The sequence below is a fragment of the Cavenderia fasciculata genome (assembly GCF_000203815.1).
Source record: "Cavenderia fasciculata unplaced genomic scaffold Scf_Dfasci-G-b-143d02.r1-5, whole genome shotgun sequence".
NCBI classification, from domain to species: domain Eukaryota; phylum Evosea; class Eumycetozoa; order Acytosteliales; family Cavenderiaceae; genus Cavenderia; species Cavenderia fasciculata.
In genome coordinates, this window is record NW_004457713.1 from 528,780 (window position 1) to 548,425 (window position 19,646).

Here is a 19,646-nt window from a genome sequence, read left to right on the forward strand (position 1 = left end):
AATTGTTTTATTTAGACTTTATTTGATATTAGCTGAAGGACAATTATCAGGGCATTCAGTTCCTTCTTCTTCTTCTTTTTCTGAACAATGAAGACATAAAAAGTAATCGCAACCATCTCTCTTTTTCAAGGGTGGTCCAATTAAACAATGCACACAAACTTTGCTATGTAATTGTTCAAAATAGGTTGCACCAAGCTCTTCTTTCAAGTCAACCAAAGTTGTATGTGTTGTTGGGTCTCCAACTATTATTCTTTCATCTTCATCATATTCGTGTCTAGAAGATTGGAATTCTCCAAGTTCGATATACCTTGGTTTGAGTAATTTGTTATCATATATCATGGTAATACTTTTGTGAGTACTACCATGTTGATGGAAAGATTTGTCACAATATGAGGCACCACATGGTTCCATACTATCAACTAAAAGAGACAGCATTTTTATGACTGCCTCCCAATTGTCCTTTTGGTGAGGGTATCTTGATATGTACATTTGTTGGGAGTGTGGGAGTCGTGCATTTAAAAGGTCGATGGATTGACCGAATCCATACCTGAAGTTTAAAGACAGTTCAGAATATAATAGTCTAAAATATTTGAACAAGTAGGATGCAGCTTGATTTGGGTTGATTGGTTGGATTTCGATAAAATTGATATAGTCGATCTTATTATTGAATCGATTAACTACTTCTTTCACCTGTGTTATTGCCTCTTTCAAGGTCAAAGGTGTTTCTACCAGCTTTTGTTTGTCTGATAGATCCCTTGCAACCATTTGCTTTCCTTCCTTTAAGAGTTTGCCGTAAATCTCCTTTTTTAGTTCCTCGTAAGTATTAAGGAACGCTGTGGGATCCCTACCACCTTCGTCGGTTGCAATACGAACTATACTCCAACCACGATAATACGGTCGAACGAGTTCATCAAATCTTCCTTTTACAAAAAACTCGTCAGTTGCTTCTTGATTGGTGACATTCATTTCATTCTTTGCTTTCTTGTTGAATACCAATATGAGGTGGGGTAACTCTCCTTGGTTGACAATTCCAGCATCACTATGTTGAGCATGTGACAGTACATATTTACTGATGGTTTGTCGTTCTTGCCAAGAGTTTGAACAAACACAAACAACAATATCACTAAAAGAGTGCATTATTCTTGGATATGCAGACTCTACCAGTTGTCTACGTGAAGGTTGATTGTTTCCTGTGCGTGTTGCAGTATTTAGGGTCCCACCAAAACCTTCGCAGTCTGCAATCAAAAATGACTGATCTTCTTCTTCTTCTTCTTCTTCTTCTTTATCCTTTTTAATTTCTTTTGCTTCATCCTTTTTAATTTCTTTATCTCCTTCTATTTTATCTTCTTTTTTTTCTTTTTTTCCAAGATATAAATTGATATCTGAAGAGGTTAATGAAAATTGATTTCCTTTTAATGGCAAAAGAGGTCTATCTCCATGGCACAATCCTCGAATTAGAGTACTCTTTCCACTTCCGCTCGGACCAATAAATGTTACAAGTTTGAAATTTTGGTTGGTTTCTTTTGGCAAATACTTTGATTTTGGTCCAAGTTCTATTTCACCTTCGCTATTTTCTTGAAGGAATTTGTTTCTTTTGTCATATTCGCGCCCAACCAATAATTCGTGCTCTGTTTGATTGAGGATTCTGGAGCATTCCAAGTAAAGGTCGATTGATATGCACATACTCTTGAATCTGGGTACCAATGCGTCATAGTGATTGTTGCACTTAAACTTTCCGGTAAATAAATATTCTGCTTGGTTGCCGCAATCCACATCAGTACATTTAGTATTGTATCTAGACACTAATTTCTCCAAAATTTTTAATGAGCTTGATGATGATTGGTTGTTATGAAGAGTACTATTTATAGTTGTACCAAGTTGTCTAGTGGTACAAATAATTTGCTTGTCTTTCTCAACAAATAAAATGTCCGCTCCATCATAAACAAATATAATTGTAGGATAATTATTTGGTAATTCTTTGGTTATTCTTGAAATGTCTTGTTGGTTGCGAATATTGAAAATAGCAACCTCGCTGAATTGTGGTATTATCTTTGACCAAGTGGTATTTGCTTCCTCTTGAGTAATCAAATACAACCCATTGCTCTTATCCCATGGATAGAAATTGACTATTTCTTTCGAGATTGCTTGGGTTGAATTGCCAAAAATACTTTTAATTGTACCACGATCGAATCCAAAAATGCTAATAAATCGAACATAATCTCCTTGTGACTCTTCCAGAGAGAAAATTGACCACATTTTTCCAAATTCAATCAAATTGGTTTGTGGATTTTTTTGAAGTAAAATACTAAGGTAGGAGAATATTTTAAAATTAATCAATCGATTTTAAATAATATAAATTTAAAAAATACAAACCTAGATCCATCGAGATCGTCGATAAATATCTTGGTTTCTTTCATCAAATTAGTGCGTTGTAGTTCGTAACTATAAATCAGATTGATTCGATATTTTAATTTAATATGATATTTTAATTTTGCCATCTGATTTATAAATCCATGAGGATCTGATGTAAAGGATGGGACCAATATGAATTCGATTGAGCGATAATGATTGATAATATTCTTCTCGAGTAAATGACTGTGATCCTGTTGGTACCAGTTCGATAATTGATTGTGTTGGGTTTTCGACAACATGTCAATAGTGGGTTCGAGCTGGTTGATAACGATGATAAGAGATGGCTTGACTTGATCGCTTTTTCTGTTTGAGTGTTTTGAAAATTCCAAAATGGGAGGGATACATGAAGAAAAGTCTAGTTTTTGGGATTGGGCTACCCATACTATAACATTACTAATAGTATGAATATAGGCCGGATATGCATTTCGAATGATGTCTTTTCTAGAACTGTTGTGAAGTTGGTCCAGTGATTCGTCTCCAACATATAAAGTAGTTGGTTCGATGTCATCCACACTTTCAGAGTCTATTAAAATAATACTTTGCCAAATCTTAAAACCAGTTATATCCGAGGTAGTTGCATATGTTTGATTCTTGTGACTTTTGATCAGTGGCAAGACATCGAGTTTGTCTTCTGAAATCAAAAGATTCCGGATCAAAGTACTCTTTCCAGATCCAACTGTACCAACAAATGAAATCGCGCCGAGGCAATATTTGAGATCGTCCCATCGTTTTCCACACACAAATTCCAACTTGTCATTGACAAAGAGGATTTTTTTGTAGTCTTCATTTTCTTGAGAGAGCTCGTCTTTTTGAAGAAACAGCGATCTTATTGATTTGGTGTAGTCCTTTACGGGGATTGAGTTGTGGGTTACGAAACTCCCGTTTGAATGGTGCTCGTCAAAGTGGGTGGAACAAAAGTATTCACTACAGTTGATACAACGTTTATCCGCCATCTCTTTACAAAAAACACATTTCTTGTCTCCACATGCGTTTGTGTCTTGCATCGAAGATAAAAATAGGTCCACTGTTTTGATGGGTTGCAAGGTAGTTTTGTCGTATAGGCTGTAGGGCTTAAAGATGACAGCATCCAAGTAATGTTGGAATATGATAAACCCTGTTCCTTCTTTCATTACTCGCTCTTGAATAAAGATCAGGCCCGGTTGTTTGGGGTCTTGTGCATAAATTTTAAGACCTACAAATTTACTGTCGACCTCTACCTCTTTATCCTTATCCCCATTTGCTTCTAATTCTACTATTCTATTCTCAGTCCCATCTTTGATATGAACAACTGCTACTGTTTTTAATGTATTTTGAAGAGATATCTTTTTGCCCATTTTGGGTAAACATCGAATGACCTACTAACTATGAAGGGAGGGAACCAAATATTAAAAAAAAAAAAAAAAAAAGAAGAAAAAGTTTAAAAATTAAATGTCGAACTTCACACAAATTTATTTTATTATTTATTTGATTTATCATTAGCGTTTCTTTGTTGTTTGGAATTGGTCACGTAGCTCTTCATATTTGTATCTTTCAAAAATACCTCTAACCAAATGACCGACTTTTAATGAACTATCGGGAGGGGTATCGATATTAAGATCAACTGATTCCAAATAAAGGTTGTGACTAATATCATCGTCTTTGTAAAACAAAGGGTCTAGTTTTGCACTATTCTTTGTTTTAAAATAAAGTTTAAAGGCGTCAAGGATTTCCTTTCTAAATATCTCTGTTGTATAGTCCTGTCTTTTCTCCAAGGGGATTCCCTTTTCATTATTTTCCTTTTCTATTTCTTCTTTTTTTTTTTCATAAACGCTCATTGCGATTGCCACCAAATCGGATAAGCCTCCAACCCCTGAAATATAGTCAGAATTCTGCTTGTTGTCGATGAGAAATTGTTCAATGCCAATAAAGGGGACACAAAGAACACTGGCTCCTGAAGGTTTTGCATATTTCACCCACACTTTTAGGTAGTCTTGATGTATTACAAATTGTTCAGATGTTAAACATGATGTACATAGTTTAAACTTTCCATCACATTCGCAGTGAGAAAGGTTGTGGAGAAAGTGATAAAAGTCACAGACTTGGGCTAGTTGGTGGGTATTGAAAGAATGAATAGCTTTTTTCGTATGGTCAAAACTATATCTTCCTTTTTCCAATAAACTTCTCGGCACTTGTGAGACCTTGGCTTGAATCGATTTTTTGAGGGTAATAAAGTTATTAAAATGCAAAGTGGTGACAATGTTTGGCAAATGAATAAACTCTATTGTGCTGTCTATCAACTCCATGATACTATTTGAGCTTTTGATAATCGATATTAACGATTTACCATATTGCTCGGCATCCTCTGTTAGCATTTTGTTGCAAACCAAAATGAGGTGGGGTTTAATTGGATGGTTGACTAGCCTTTTTTCAGAGACGCGGAATATTTGATTGAGTTGTTGGCAAATAGCTGACTCGCTGGCCTTGTCAAAGGTGTAAACAATGACATTGCTGTATGTGAGCAAAAATTGTTGGTAAAACGAGTAGGTGTGGGATCGAAGGACTTGAACTACTCCCTCTACGTGGCTGGTTGATGTCTCTGCCGTTCCATTGTTGCCCTCTGAGTCAAATATAACGTATTGATTTCGTGAGCTTGGATAATAGACGATTCCGTTCGTTGTCGATCCTTTTGTCTTGTTTTGGTTTGAGGTAACTGGCCATTCGTTTTTGTTTTCAACCAATAATCTAATGATTGTAGATTTTCCACATCCACTATCTCCATAAAACGATACAATCGGTAAATCTTTTTTTAGAGTATCAGTTGAAAAAAATTCCAACTCCCCGTGAATATTTCTTTTGATGATCGTGCCTGTTATTAAATCCTCGGTTCTGTTCATTTTAAGAAATACAGAATACAAAATGTTTTTGTAATCTTGTTGTAAAGGTAGGCAATGGTGTTGGTCTAGAGCCTCAGTTGTTGCTGGATGATCGAGTTGGTATCTTTGTGTTGTTTGATATAATGTTTGACATGCACAACAAATATAATCATACTGATCCAATGAGTTTTGATGGAACTGTTTGTTCACAATGCTGACCAACGATTGTAATTGTCTGGATAGAAAAAAAAAAAAAAAAGGTAGGTTAGGTTTGAAATAAATAAAAAATAAATTTATGTGTTATCTGTACATACGGTTCAGTATATTGTTTTAATATTAAAACAGGATCGATCCTACTAATTGTTGGTCCATCACATTTTTGAATTTGGTCGACCAAAATATTAATGTCTTCAAAAAAATGATGTTGAAACAAGCCAAAATAAGGGATGGTTGATATTTGTACGGATTGATAATTGCCTTTGCCTTTGAATTCGTTATTGAGGAACTTTTCATATTTTGTATCCATTGATTTGATTTGATTGAAAACAACAATGAGGGTTGGTTTGTTTTCCTTGGATTCTGTTGGGGTAAAATCCTCGATCATCTTGTACAGTGGATCCAATCCACATCCAATTGGGTGATTTGCTACAAAAACGATAACATTGCTAATGTCATATATGAATCTCGGGAATTTACTATTTGTAATCTTCTTTCTGTTTTCTACGGGCTGTGAAGTGCAGGGGACAAGGTCTCCAATGCCCTCTGAATCTATTAATAAAAGATCGTTGTTGATAGGGTATCCGCAAAGGTCAGATGTCATTGCTTGCATTTTGTCACTGACAAGTGGAAAAGTTGTACCATCGATTTTTTCTTTAGAACCTTTGTTGATGAAGAATCTTATAAGCGAGCTCTTTCCTGCCAATGAAGGGCCCACAAAACTAACCACTTTTCGATTTGCCGGTTCGAATTTTGCTGGTCCTTTTTTGAGTTGGGTGTCCTTGTCAACATATAAAATCTTTTGAGCATGTTCATCGAGTGTACTCTTTTTTTTCTCTTCGTTTGTGGGTGACAAAGAATTGTGGCAAAGAAAATAATCTAAAATATCCATTGAAGGATGTGGGATTGCGTGTACATGATCTGAGCAAGATGATATATCACAAACCAAACATTGAAATTTTGCCTCTTGGTCACACAATGATTTTTTTTCTGTATTTATATCTTTACACTGAAATGAAATGAGTTAATAAATAACAAATAATAATTTATAAAATAAAAAATTATGATAAACTTACAGCCATGTGATTTTCCACAAAATCTCCTTTAGCAATAATTTGGTCATAATGAGTTGCCAAAGAAAACGATTCACTGGGTGGATTGGTAGTTTCAAATCCTTGGTGATGTTCATGTATTGATCTAATATCACATGGACCCCCATCACCATTTTTTGATTCGCATTTGAAACTATGCAGTATCAAAAAATCAATTTGTATTAGCTCCTCCCTATTCGAACTTGGTGTAATTTTTAGTTTGAGAAGATCAATGACCAATCGATATCGATCAAAGAGCGATAGGGTCTCAGACGTGAGAGATTTTAATCTATTGTTAAAATAACCATATAGGGTTGATTTGTTATTCTGAAGCTTCATCTTAATTGCACTAGTCCAAGAATCTTCCAAAGAAAGCAAACTATTTGGTTCATTCAATGCATCGGTATATAAACCAACTAAATATGTAAATACTAAAAAAAAAGTTAGTGCGGAAACAAAGGTTGAAATTAAAAAGAACATACTTTCACCATCAACGGGTAAACCATGTATTCCTGTCTTTTCAATAGGCCGGTTTTTTAGAAATTCTACAAGTTGGGTTATTTGAGAAACAAAATCGGGATTCAAATCTCTGTCGCTGACTGTATCCAACTTTTGAAGGAAGTTCATATTGGAGGTAGGCATTGTAACAGTCTTGGTTGTTAACGATTTGAAGCAAGTGAGTAGTTGTTTGGTAGTATTCCGATGAATCATTACTCCAAAAACAAAACTATCCACTGTAAGAAAGTCTTTCATGTACTCTTGCGTGGTGGTCCTCAAGAGATCTTGTGAGGTATCCCTCAGCACCCAAACAAAATGTGGTAAATATCTTTCAATTTGCTTTCTACTCTTGATTAGCTGTCCCTCTTTGATTTGTAATCTATTGAAACTAAATACGAGTCTAAAGTATAGAAATTGTTAAAAAGACGATTCTTCTCTTTTCTCGAGCCTGCTACATACGGAAGTTGATCCAGATCGTGGCCACTCGGAAGTGAAAAGGTATTGTAAACAAATGTATTCGAGAGAAGACAGCTTAGTAAAAAGATGGTATGAGTACGATCCATGTATAGAGGACTGAAACCTTCGGCATCGATCACTATTACACGTTTGCCATTGTGTTCTGGGAAGGAGGTGGCTATCCAGATACCAACTGTCTTCGGTTCAGTTGAGTGTCCAAGGGAAAAGATGTCATTACTTCCTATGATCCGATTCGAGAGGTATGATTTGCCTGATTTCATCGGACCATTGACTGACAAGACAGAGATTGGTCGATCACCGCACCCACGTTTAATTATCTCTAATGCATCCTTATTAACCAATAACTTTTTTCTTTCTCTCTCTATTCTAACTAGCTTGTTATTGACCAGATCATAGTTGTCTGGGTACACTAAAGGTACTGATTTAGGAATAACTTTTGATGTCATTCTCTAAATTATGAATACCACACGTAAACCACCCCTCATAATCACTTTTAAAAAATTAAAAAAAATTAAAAAAAAACAAAACTGATCTCTCGCCATCTTTCATTTGTAAATACTATACTATATTATTCTTAACATTTATTTATTAGATAGAAGTTCGATAAAGAGTTGGTACCATGTTGGCTTTGTCACAAAAGAAATAAAAGTGGTCTTTGTCTTGATTGATAGCACTCTCAATCGCTTTTTCATAATTGTCGTCGTGAAGATCTTCTTTACCAAAATAACATCCATTGTTATACTCGAGGAAATCTTCGTTACAAGTCTCTTTTAGGTCCATCATATTGTTAACCACCATTTCAAAAGTAATATCACGGCCTTCGATTCCAAACTGTACCGAATCTAATAACATTTCGTTGGATATTGGCTCTAGTTTGAGATCTGGAAATATTTCGAGAAGAGAATGGTTGTCTGTGGTTTTCCTATCCAAAAAATGTTGGTCCAGAATATTCTTGATTTCTAATGGCCCTTTTTTCAAAGAAAGAGACATTGCAACAAAATCCGATAGGCCACCAACACCAACAAACATGGAAAAAGATTTGTATAAAGGATCTCTTTTTTCCATTAATTTTTCAAGACCAACCAACTGACGACGGATATTATTCCTCTGCAGATGAAATATTTTAACACCTGGCGCAGTTGGCCATGATCGTTTGAGATTGATCAGTGGATTGATTAATATCGATTGATGAACCTTGCAGGAAGGGCAATCTTGGACGCACCACATGCAATGGTGTGGTATGGTCTCGTGTTCAGCCGCTTCATCGCAATCATTGGAACAATTAGAATGAGAACGGCTGTGATAAAAATGGTAATAGTCCAGTTCTTTGTCTTCAGCTTGTTCTGTCTCTGCTCTGCCTCTGAATTGATTAAAATGTGGAATTGTTGGTCTGGGAATTTGAACCAGCTGATTGAGCTGATCTTTGATTTCCTCCATCTTTTGAGTGAACAGTCCAATGTTCGTGTTCCAAATTGGAACGGTGTAAAATTTGATTGATTGGACCAATGAATTAATCCGGGGATCTGAAGCCATTACATTCTCAATCCTTTCGTCTGGTGTATCGCACTTGTTGCGCACGATTATTAAATGAGGTTTATGATATTGTTTGATGGTTCTACTTTTGCAGTATCCAAGGTACGCGTCGAACAAATCGACTATATAATTATTACCCTTGTCAAGTGATAAATATAAAATAACACTGCCAAATATATGTACTGTTTGTGTGTTGAAGATGATTCTTTTTAACGTTTCTTCATCAGTGGAAGTGACCTGAGAATCACCTTGTTTTTGGCCTCCATTTGAACCCTCTGTGTCGAATAAATAATAGTTGTTGGTTCGAAAGGATTTCATTCCATGGGAAGTTGATTTTAAATCTTTTCCCACAGCCGGCCATCCCAATGTGGGCTCATTCGTGTTGGTTCCAAATCCAAGGAGATAACGTGTGAAGGTAGATTTGCCTGCCCCGGAATCACCAAATAAGGCAACCACAGGGACCGCGTCATCCAAGTCTGGTAATTGATTGGTTGGAGTTGTTGTTATTTCGTTGATGCACATAATGGCCAATCTGTAATTGCCATCTAATGCATGAATATCGCAAGGATTATGATTGCTTGGAGGATGTGTATCTATATATATAATATTACATCCCAAGCATACATTTCTAAAATCGCTAAACTGGTGATAAAAATGTTCAAGATAAAAAAAATTGAGATATTTCTGTAAAAATAATGATAGTTAATACAACACAAACACCCAATCTGTTTGTAAAATACTCTACTCACCAACTTTATAAACAAAGGTTCATCTAAAAGATCTTTCATGGGTGTGCCAACCACTGTGGTTCGGGTTTCACGGCTAAATAGTTCAAACAATCGATATGTGAGCACTTGTTTTCGTTGAGGTTCAGAATTTGTAAAGTCAACACACTCACACAAAATAAATCTCAGACTAACAGGCTTATCGATATTTCCTTGTTCATATTTACTCTCTATATAACTATTCAGAGCCTTATAATTATGAATTAAATTAGTAAGTACAGATGAAACTACACATGCTTTTTGTTGTACCTACATCTTGATCACACATTCTTTGTATGAATCAAATCTGTTTTCGAGAATTGAGCTAAATTTATAAAAAAAGGCTTTGAAGTTCCGAGTCAAATTTTTGCAATCCAAAAAAAAAAAAAAATTCTTTGATTTAATTTGGGTGGTGATCTTCAAACAGATTCTGTTCAATAAATCAGTTGTCACAAATACTTAAGAATTAGAAATGAAACAGATAGAAAAGGTATGAACTATGCATCTTGATTATAAGTTGCCGAATCTGATATTAATATAGTTTATTTAGTTATTTATCTGTTTCAAATGCAAAAAAGAGGCAGAGTACTTTAATGATGAAAAGAAAATTTTCTATTGTAAAAAATGCAAAGAAAATAATTGGAATAATGGTATTCTAATCGGGCCTATCATCGCAAACTCGCTGTTATATGGGGTTGAAGAGCTCACTCATCACAACACTTCAAATAAAGACTTTGAATCAAAGTTTATATACCTCAAAAAACAACAAGAAGATCTCGAGAACCAGGAAGGAATGCAAATTGCTTTTGGTCCCGCCTCTAAACTCTTGAATTTGGCTGAAACTTTCCGATCGGTGACTATTGTTGGCCCCACATCTGCCAAATCTCTTCTTACAAATGTGTTGTCTGGAGGAAATAATGCTGTCCTAAACCACGATCCAAGTCGATCTTTCTCATCCAACGTCAATGCTTTCAGATGCACACAAGATCTCGAATATGGAGGCGTTCCATTACTTGTTTTTGACAGTGAAAACATTGAGGACTCTGTTCCTCTAATGCTACCCTCCTCCCAAAGAAGAAAGCTCCTCCCCTCCACACAGCCCAAGCCCAACCAAGAGTGGAAGATCACCATATCAAGGGTCATGTACCTTTTTTCGAGCATTATGATTTATGTTACAAACGAAGCCAGCACCGACGGTAAAATGGCTGACCACATCGAATCCTTCTCAAAGAAGAACCATTTAAACTCCATCAACCAACCCATCAAGCCCTACTTGATTGTAGTATTCAACAAAACGGATCATAAAGGCCAATCTACTCTTCAAGCCAAAAAAGACAATCTTGCACCCAAGATTGGGCAATTTTACCGAGGATTCGATGTTGTCTGCCTCCCACATATCAAAAACATCGAAGGTTTTCAGGAATCAATTGAAAAAATCAAAAAAATCATTGTAGATCAACAACTCCAACAAGTCGCCAAGGGCTTTTTGGAATGGACCCAGTATTTTGTCAAGGATATTATTCAACCTAACCTCTTGAGGTACCATTCCTTGAAACCCGAAACATTGGTGGCAACGATTGAAGCACTTCGAAACTTACCAAATGACCTCAAGAAAGATCAATACAATATTGATATCTCGTACCTCGAAAAGATTCAACTCGACAGAGTTTTTAATGTCCTCGTCTCCATTTACAAGGCCAAGATCAAGCCCAACCATCCTCATGAAAATCCCAACCTTCATCGAGACTTTGGCCACATTATTCATCATTTTGCCAAAATGTTTCAATATTATTCAGGCAAACTCGATTCAAACAATGAAAAAGGAATTAAAACTCTTGGAGAAATAGCTGAATCAATACAAAGTTATATTATTTTTAATACTCCTTGCTCAAACAAATCCGACGATAATATAACCAAATGCAGAATTATTCAAAGTAGACACGGCGTCGGTGGATGCAAACTAGACGGTGGCTCTTACACTTTTGCAAATGTCAAATACGATCCAACAGATGAAAGTAAAGGATTCAAATCAAATACAGAATGGGAAAAAGATATAGAGTTAATCAAATACCACCAAGACAGTCAGAATGATACATCTCTTGAATGGCTCGAGTATCTTACAAAAGACAGTACTGGTCTTATTATAGGTTTAAGGTATCCGTTGACTCAAGTATGCTTTGGATGTTTGGTTAGGTTCCCGTCTGAACAATTGGGTTGTGGACATTATTCATGTATGGAATGTCTTGCCCTAGCAACACCAGAAGAAAAAAAACCATGTTTGCTATGTGGAGTATTAACAGACGGATCATCGTGCACGCCAACCGTTCCTCATCAAGCTGGATACCGTGTAATGGCTGCCGATGGAGGTGGAGTGAAAGGAATCGTGACAAGTTTGAATTTAGAAGAGATACAAAAGCAATTGTATGGCATTCCAACCTACCATTTATTCGATCTAATTGTTGGCACTAGTACTGGCGGCTTGGTTGCCTTGGCTTCGTCAATTCCTCTGCCTGGCGAAACAACACCAATTTCAGCAATAGAGTTGACCAAAAAATATGAAATGTTATCCAAAGAGGGTTTCAAAAAAGAATTTGTTGCCAGTTGGGATATGACCGCCGGATATGCCTTTGGACCACGCTACATTAGCAAATGTGCCGAAATAGTCCTCAAAGATCTTTTCAGAGATGAAAACTTGCTCATTTCCTCCCAATCCAAGACAAGAATCGCATTAACAAGTACAACCAACACCCCTGGAGTCATTTGTGTTATCCCATCCTATAACCTAGAAAAAGCAAATTCCAAAGGATTGGTATATCATAGAGACATCACCCCCTATCAATCATCCCTAGCTACTTCGGCTGCTCCAACCTACTTGAAATCCCGAAAAGTAGACTCTAAACCCGACGAGGATACCACCTATCTCACCGATGGAGGAATGATGGCAAACAATCCATCTGAAGTTGGTTACCATGAGTCATTCAAGATCTGGGGCAAGGAAAAAAAACTCGATATATTGGTCAACTTGGGATGTGGATCCTCTAACGTGCCAACGGAAACAGGTGATAGGATTGACAATGTCTTGATGTACGTTTCAAATACTACAACCAACAACAATAAGCATTGGAAAAACTTGAAAACTTACGTCGCAATGAATAGTAAATATCAACACAGCACATTCATTCGAGTCAACCCATCACTTGGTCAAGAGATTGATCTGGACGAGCACGAAAAAATAGAAGAGGTCAAAGCTCTTACCCTCAAGGCTCTTGACCACACCAAAGTTGACATCATTTTCAAGGATGGGTTTCCCAAAGCAAAAAAAAACAACACCAGGGCAAAGATTAACAAAGTGTGTGATAGCCTCCTCGCAACTTTGTTCTACCAAGTGTACGACGAGGAATCAAACACAATTCACATCTATTCTAGAATTGATCTCAAAGGTATTGTTGGCCTCAAAGAGCAATTAGAAAAGAACGAGATGTTTTCTTTGGTGGTCAAAAAGAAACGCTCAGGAACCAAATTGTTTGAATTCAAGAAATATTCGCACTATGACTCCAGTCGGGAATCTAAACAACGTCCTTACATTTCTTCAATCAAATTGGAAGGTATCCTAGAATCATCTGATCAAATTGGTATAAAGTGTCGACTCGAATGTCATAGAGAGAAAGAAGCGAACAGATCCCTCTGCTTTATCTCCAACAGCCCAATCAAGTTTAAGCATTTGAACAAATTAGCCGATCTTCAGAAGCAACAACCTACCAATGGTATCAGAGCCACTGATCATTCTCAAATCGTACCAGACAAACGAAATCTTACTGTTGCCCAACCAATATCCTCGAGTGTTCCCACAGTCTCACAGAATATCCGAGCCTCCTCCGAACAAGTTGAAAATTCAACAAATATCACTGTATAACTATCAACAATTTAAGAATCAAAAGAATCAAATCAACTAATTAATTAAATTACCAACCCAAGAATCACTAATAAAGTCAAATATTTAACTCAATCTTTTTTCTAAAAATTAATTTAATTTAATTTATTAAAAGAAATAAGGAGCGACATAATATCTAATACCAAATCCAACCAAACAACAAAGGGCCTGGAAGGTGAGCAAACAGATGCACAATTTCTTTTCAGTCATTGGACCGAGAATGAGCAGCATGAGATTGATAATGGTGAGGTTGGTAGGGATGGCCTCCATGTTGCCGGTGGCCGGGTTGAAACGAGGCACACGATGACGGGGACAAGGGATGAGACCAAAGAGCTGTGGAAGCGAGTAGAGAAAGTTGAGAATCTGAGGGATAAAGAATAGCAACAACGTCTTGCTAAAGTGACAGAGGATGGCAACCACTGCAAAACACATGCCTGCAAAATAGGTAAACGTGTCACCGACAAAGACACGAGACGGGTACCAGTTAAAGATGAGTAGGGCGACCGTAGTGAAAAAGAATGGCACCATGAGCACGAGCGACAACAAGTGGGGTGAAGCGAGGGTCAAAGCAGTACCAGCAACCAATGCTTGGTGATGGAGACGCAACTCGACCAGGTTGTGTACGATGATGGCCGTCGAGATGACAATCGACTGTCCAACCTCTAGACCATTGATACCAGCTAAAATGTTGATACTGTTGGTACAAAAGATAGCCAACATTAACAAATAGATACGATAAAAGATACCCAAGTCAAACGTGTTGCCCAGATAGAATCGCAAGTCCACTGGGAAAGTCACATGTGGTACCACCACCGACGTACCTCCTGCATAGGCCACCAACAATGGCAATGAAGCAAACATTGGCAACACCAACTTATATCTCCATCTTAGATTCAATACATCATCTCCAAATCCCAATAATATCATAAAACAAATTGATGTTAATGCTGCATTATATTCACTCAACTAGAGAAAGTAAAAATAAAAAAGTATTAATTAATAAACAGGTAGAGATAAATGTATATTATATATGTTTGTTTGTTTGTTTGTACATACTTGAATTGCTTCTGGGAAAGAAAACCATTGAAACAATTGGAATAGAATAACACATAATAAATATACAACAGATGTGGCAATACCAAGACTTTCTGGACTAAAAGAGTAAAGAATGATTAGTTATAATGATTGGTGTATCTTTGATTGATTTAGTTTGTTTGTTTGTTTAGAGTCTACTTACATCTTTTTACCAGAGAACTTGGGATCACCTTTCTTATTGAGATCCATACCTGTAAGACCAGCTTCAGAGGTTAGATAGGCAATAGATGGTATGAGACGATATGCCATGATACCAGCACACAATGAGAATATAGCGTTTTGAATGATGATACTCTGTAATTGAAGTGATGGTAATATAGCCAACATTACAGATGGTGGTATGATATTGGCTGTTACAAATAATGCTAATGATTTATCTACCATTCTTCTCTTCTCTCTTTATAAATAATAATATATACAATAATAATAAATGAAATAAATGATATGATGGGTGATGGATGATGATTGATAGATATAAAGATATATACAAATAAAACTTGTTTATACTATTGTTTGTTGTACTGTCAATGTATATAATGAATCATCAGAAATGAGGTGACAAAGCAAACTAAACTAAAGATAGATAGGGTGTAATCTTATCTTAAATCTTCTTGGTAACAGACAATACAATACGATATTTGTTTGTTTGTTTGGTAACGATAGATTGATGAGTAAGAAAAATGGTGCGTCAGCAATGAACTTCAACATATTGAAAAAAAAAAAAAAAGAAAAACTTGTTTGACCTACCTTGTTGCAAAAAGGAATGATGGTTCTAAAATAGATTAGATTGATAATTCCAAGATAGATTCTTCTAGAATTTTAATTTAAATTTTATTATCTTTATATCTATATATCTATCTATCTTATTTCAATTTATCATTAAATAATATCAACTTTAAATTTGATTTAATCTCCATTAATAAATGTTTGAATTGATCAATTACCTTTCTTTCTCTTTTTTCTAAATTATTATTATTGTCGGTTGATGTTGACTTTTGTAAAGATTGTTGTAATTGTGAAATGGTTGATGTTAATTTACTATCAATACCTTTTAATATTTTTTGAACTAATAAATCATCAAATATTAATCTAGTTTGATCTACCTCTTTAGATTGTTTAATCAATAGCAGTAATTGAATAATGATTGCCAATGATGATATTTGATTAAAATTCTTATTTTCTAAATTATTTGTTGATAATAAATTATTAATTATTTTAAATATTATTTCTATACAATTATTATTATTATTATTATTATTTAATAAAATTAAAATTGACCAAATAATATTATATTTAAATTTAAAGTTTGTTGTTTGTTGTTCATTATTACTATAAAGAGATAAATCTTTAATGACTATTATATGTTGTAATTGTGGTACTTTTTCAATAAACAATGATATATTGTTTGATTGACAACTTGATCTTGTCAACCACATCAATGATAAATCTTGAATTTGTTCCATTGAATTTAATTTTAAAGAATCATCTTTTTCTTTTTCTTTTTCTTCTTCTTTTTCTTTTTGTTGTTTAATATTTTCAATTTTAGTAACCAATGTAATATATTGTGAAATTAAACCTTTTGATTGATATATTTTATCCCATTCAATCTTGTTGTATTTTTTACTATTATTTGATACAAATATTGTTATTTTTGTAATCTAAATATAATTAATAAATAAATAAATAAATATTAGTAACTAGCTTTAATGGTTGGTTTGTATGTGTGATAATTACGGCTTCCAATTCATCCTTTGAATTAATATTTGCAAATTGTTGATCTGGTAATGAAGACCACATTGATAATCTATGTACAAAATAATCCAAACAATCATCAACTATAGATTGAATTAAAAATGTTTTAGATCGATCATTCATATTACGAATATCTACAAAACTACTAAACAATGATACCAATGATTTAAATTGAAATGGTGATAAATTAAAATTATTATTATTATCATTTGATTCATTATTTTGTTCCTAAAAATAAATTAAAAAAAGAAATTAATTAATTTGTTTTCTTTAAATTATTATTTAATTATTTGTTCTCTACACTCTACAACATACAATACATAAGATATTAAAAATTAAAGGTAAATTATAAGGTATTTCATTTGGAGCATCAATAGTACGATCACGTATCAAATAGATGAATAGAGGTAAAATGAAAAGTAAATCTTGTTTTTCATCATCTTGACTAAATGTCAATAGATGAGTTGTAATATCTTTCAAATCATCAAACATTGAGTATTCCTCCCATACTCTATTTGGTGATAAATGTTGATATGAAAAGGAGGTTTGATAAATATTTGACAACTTTTTACAAACTATTTTCCAACTCTGTTGTTGTTGTTGATTAAATTGTCCAAATTGATCGTAATCAATTATAAAGTTTGTTGGTGATGTATCAAATGATTGATAATTTGATTCATCATCTTCTTCATCTTTTGTTGTTGTTGTTGTCATTGTTGGTGTTGGTTCCTCTTTAATTTCTTTAATTTTATCTTCTACTTGTTCTTCTTCCTCGACCTCTTCCAATTCACTTTCAATATCACTTTCAATATCATCATCAAGATAATATTGATTTAATAAATTTGATATACCATTTAATTTTAATCTAAATATAATAATAATTAATTAATTAATTAATTTCCGGTATATATATATCTTTGTAATAATATACAATATACATACAATAAAGATAATTTAAATAATTTAATAAAATATAAATAGTATAGAGTTGAATAACAACTTGATAATTGTGTATCTTTGGTACTTGGATTATTACTATTATTATTTTGATTACTATTTTGTACAATAGAGTTATATTTTAAAGAGTTATCTGATATGGTTGATAGTAGAGTATTTGTAATTGGGTATTTAAATGAATCTATTATTTCTTCTTGATCATCTTCTTCTTCATCTTCTTCACTATCACTATTATTATTATTATCTTTTTGTTGTTTTAATCTTTGTTGTATTTGTTTTTTGTGAGCAAGACGAATAATGTCATTGGTTAGATTACACAATGATTCATTTAAATCAGTGATGAATAACTCTAATTGATGAGATGATAATATTGCAAAATCTGTACATAATCTATCATACACCAATTCAGGTGTATCTATACTTTTATCATATCCATCATCTAATATATCCTCCTCATCTCCTTCTTCCTCGTCTCCTTTTGTTGATTGTTTGTTTTCATTATGTTTATCATCTTCTTCTTTTTGTAACTTTAATAATTCTTGAACTACATCATTCATTGACAACTGCTGCTGCTGCTGATCTTCTTTCATCCTCTCTTCTTCTTCTTCTTCACCTTTCAGTGTATCTGTGTTGTATGAAACAACATGAAGTTCATGCAGAGAGACATTATCATATATGATAAAAATTCGTGTTTCCCAGAGAGTGAGAAATCGGTGAAAGCGTCAGAGTTTCTTCTTCTTGTCGTTTGATCAAAGTGGTGCTTTTCAGACCCCAACAACCACCACCAAAGACAGCAGAGCAGCTGCCGCAGAGCAGAGCAGAGTGAGGAGAGAGGAGGTTGACTATAATAATATATTTTTATAAATACATACATACACAGCATAGATAGATATATAAATATATATATATATATATAGATACTTACAAATAGATATTTATTAGTTAGTTGTTATTTATTATCTACCTTGTGTGTGTAATAATGTTAGATAGATAAACTTTGGTAGATAGTAGATAGTTAGTTAGAGAGAAGAGTGATATATTTATATTATATATTAATATTAATGATTGAAGAATGGTGGTACCCTATATAGAAGAAACCGATCTCACGCCAGCAGGCATCTTCTATTGCGGGCTAGATATCTACATGTTTAGATTCAAATACAAGGAGCGCGACATATGGCTATCTCCCGTCTCCCAGATACAGACCTTTGTTCGATCTCGAACAGACTATGTCAATAGAGTAGTCATTAAAAAGACTAGTTTCCTCAGATGGTATAATAATGATAGAACAGCTCAATATTTTAAAATACTTTATGGTAAATAGAATATAAATAGAATATAAATAGAATAGAGAGAATATATAAAAAAAATATAAACAATATTAAATATTTATTGATTGATTGATTGATTAATTAATTAATTTTGATTTAGGTGGAAATGTTACAGTTGCAACATTTATAGATTATAGATATTATATTCAAGAAAAGTTGGATCCTTCACAAGAAGGGTCTGCACAATTTGCAGAGTTGATATGGACTCTGGTCATTGGAAGTTGTTCTGCAACTTATCCTGAAATTGTTACAAATGGTAGTAGTGAACTATCTTTATCTTCATCTTCATCATCAATCATACAAAGAGTTGATAATAATAATTATAATCCAACTCCTCTTGATATTAATAATAATAATTATAATTATAATAATATAATGTCATCTCCAGATACATCTTCGTCGTCATCATCCTCATTATCATCATCAACAGCAACAATGATGATTGAAAACATACCATTAAATATAATTAATTTATCAAATTCAACCGATGAAATGGATATCACAACCACCACCTCTTCTTCTACAACCAATTCACACTCTTCTTCCTCTTCCTCTAATAATACAAGTACTGAAAATGATTCTATAACAACAACAACAACAACAACAAAGAGAGAAGAGAATTCATTAATAATGTTGGCATGCGCAGCTGACTTGGATCCAAATAATAATAATAATATTCCAAAAAACAAATAATATTTAATTAATTATTTATTTATTTAATTAATAAATTACTCCTC

General features: G+C 34.0%; 6 protein-coding genes across 6 annotated transcripts; 2 read left to right on the top strand and 4 right to left on the bottom strand.

Annotated features, from left to right (window-relative positions):
- Positions 1–18: 18 nt before the first annotated feature.
- DFA_02430 (uncharacterized protein) lies at positions 19–2,256 on the bottom strand (the record flags this gene model as incomplete). Its single annotated transcript, XM_004366758.1, has 2 exons — positions 19–274; positions 308–2,256. The coding sequence occupies 2 exons, from the start codon at positions 2,254–2,256 to the stop codon at positions 19–21; spliced, it is 2,205 nt and encodes a 734-aa protein (XP_004366815.1).
- A 1,631-nt stretch (positions 2,257–3,887) lies between these two features.
- On the bottom strand, positions 3,888–4,763 carry DFA_02431 (uncharacterized protein; the record flags this gene model as incomplete). The annotated part of the gene is made up of 1 exon (XM_004366759.1): positions 3,888–4,763. The coding sequence occupies one exon, from the start codon at positions 4,761–4,763 to the stop codon at positions 3,888–3,890; it is 876 nt and encodes a 291-aa protein (XP_004366816.1).
- Positions 4,764–5,121: 358 nt separating this feature from the next.
- Positions 5,122–10,799, bottom strand: DFA_02432 (uncharacterized protein; the record flags this gene model as incomplete). The annotated part of the gene is made up of 9 exons (XM_004366760.1): positions 5,122–5,133; positions 5,298–5,499; positions 5,579–6,489; positions 6,557–7,002; positions 7,054–7,469; positions 7,529–7,995; positions 8,165–9,672; positions 10,131–10,168; positions 10,738–10,799. The coding sequence occupies 9 exons, from the start codon at positions 10,797–10,799 to the stop codon at positions 5,122–5,124; spliced, it is 4,062 nt and encodes a 1,353-aa protein (XP_004366817.1).
- A 206-nt stretch (positions 10,800–11,005) lies between these two features.
- On the top strand, positions 11,006–13,756 carry DFA_02433 (patatin family protein; the record flags this gene model as incomplete). The annotated part of the gene is made up of 2 exons (XM_004366761.1): positions 11,006–12,998; positions 13,230–13,756. 2 exons carry the CDS (start codon positions 11,006–11,008, stop codon positions 13,754–13,756), a joined length of 2,520 nt encoding a protein of 839 aa, XP_004366818.1.
- Positions 13,757–13,976: 220 nt separating this feature from the next.
- Positions 13,977–18,461, bottom strand: DFA_02434 (uncharacterized protein; the record flags this gene model as incomplete). Its single annotated transcript, XM_004366762.1, has 11 exons — positions 13,977–14,137; positions 14,209–14,740; positions 14,831–14,927; positions 15,012–15,266; positions 15,498–15,568; positions 15,814–16,527; positions 16,568–16,849; positions 16,937–17,486; positions 17,564–18,203; positions 18,236–18,420; positions 18,451–18,461. 11 exons carry the CDS (start codon positions 18,459–18,461, stop codon positions 13,977–13,979), a joined length of 3,498 nt encoding a protein of 1,165 aa, XP_004366819.1.
- Positions 18,462–18,650: 189 nt separating this feature from the next.
- On the top strand, positions 18,651–19,602 carry DFA_02435 (uncharacterized protein; the record flags this gene model as incomplete). The annotated part of the gene is made up of 2 exons (XM_004366763.1): positions 18,651–18,894; positions 19,010–19,602. 2 exons carry the CDS (start codon positions 18,651–18,653, stop codon positions 19,600–19,602), a joined length of 837 nt encoding a protein of 278 aa, XP_004366820.1.
- Between the last annotated feature and the right edge of the window lie 44 nt (positions 19,603–19,646).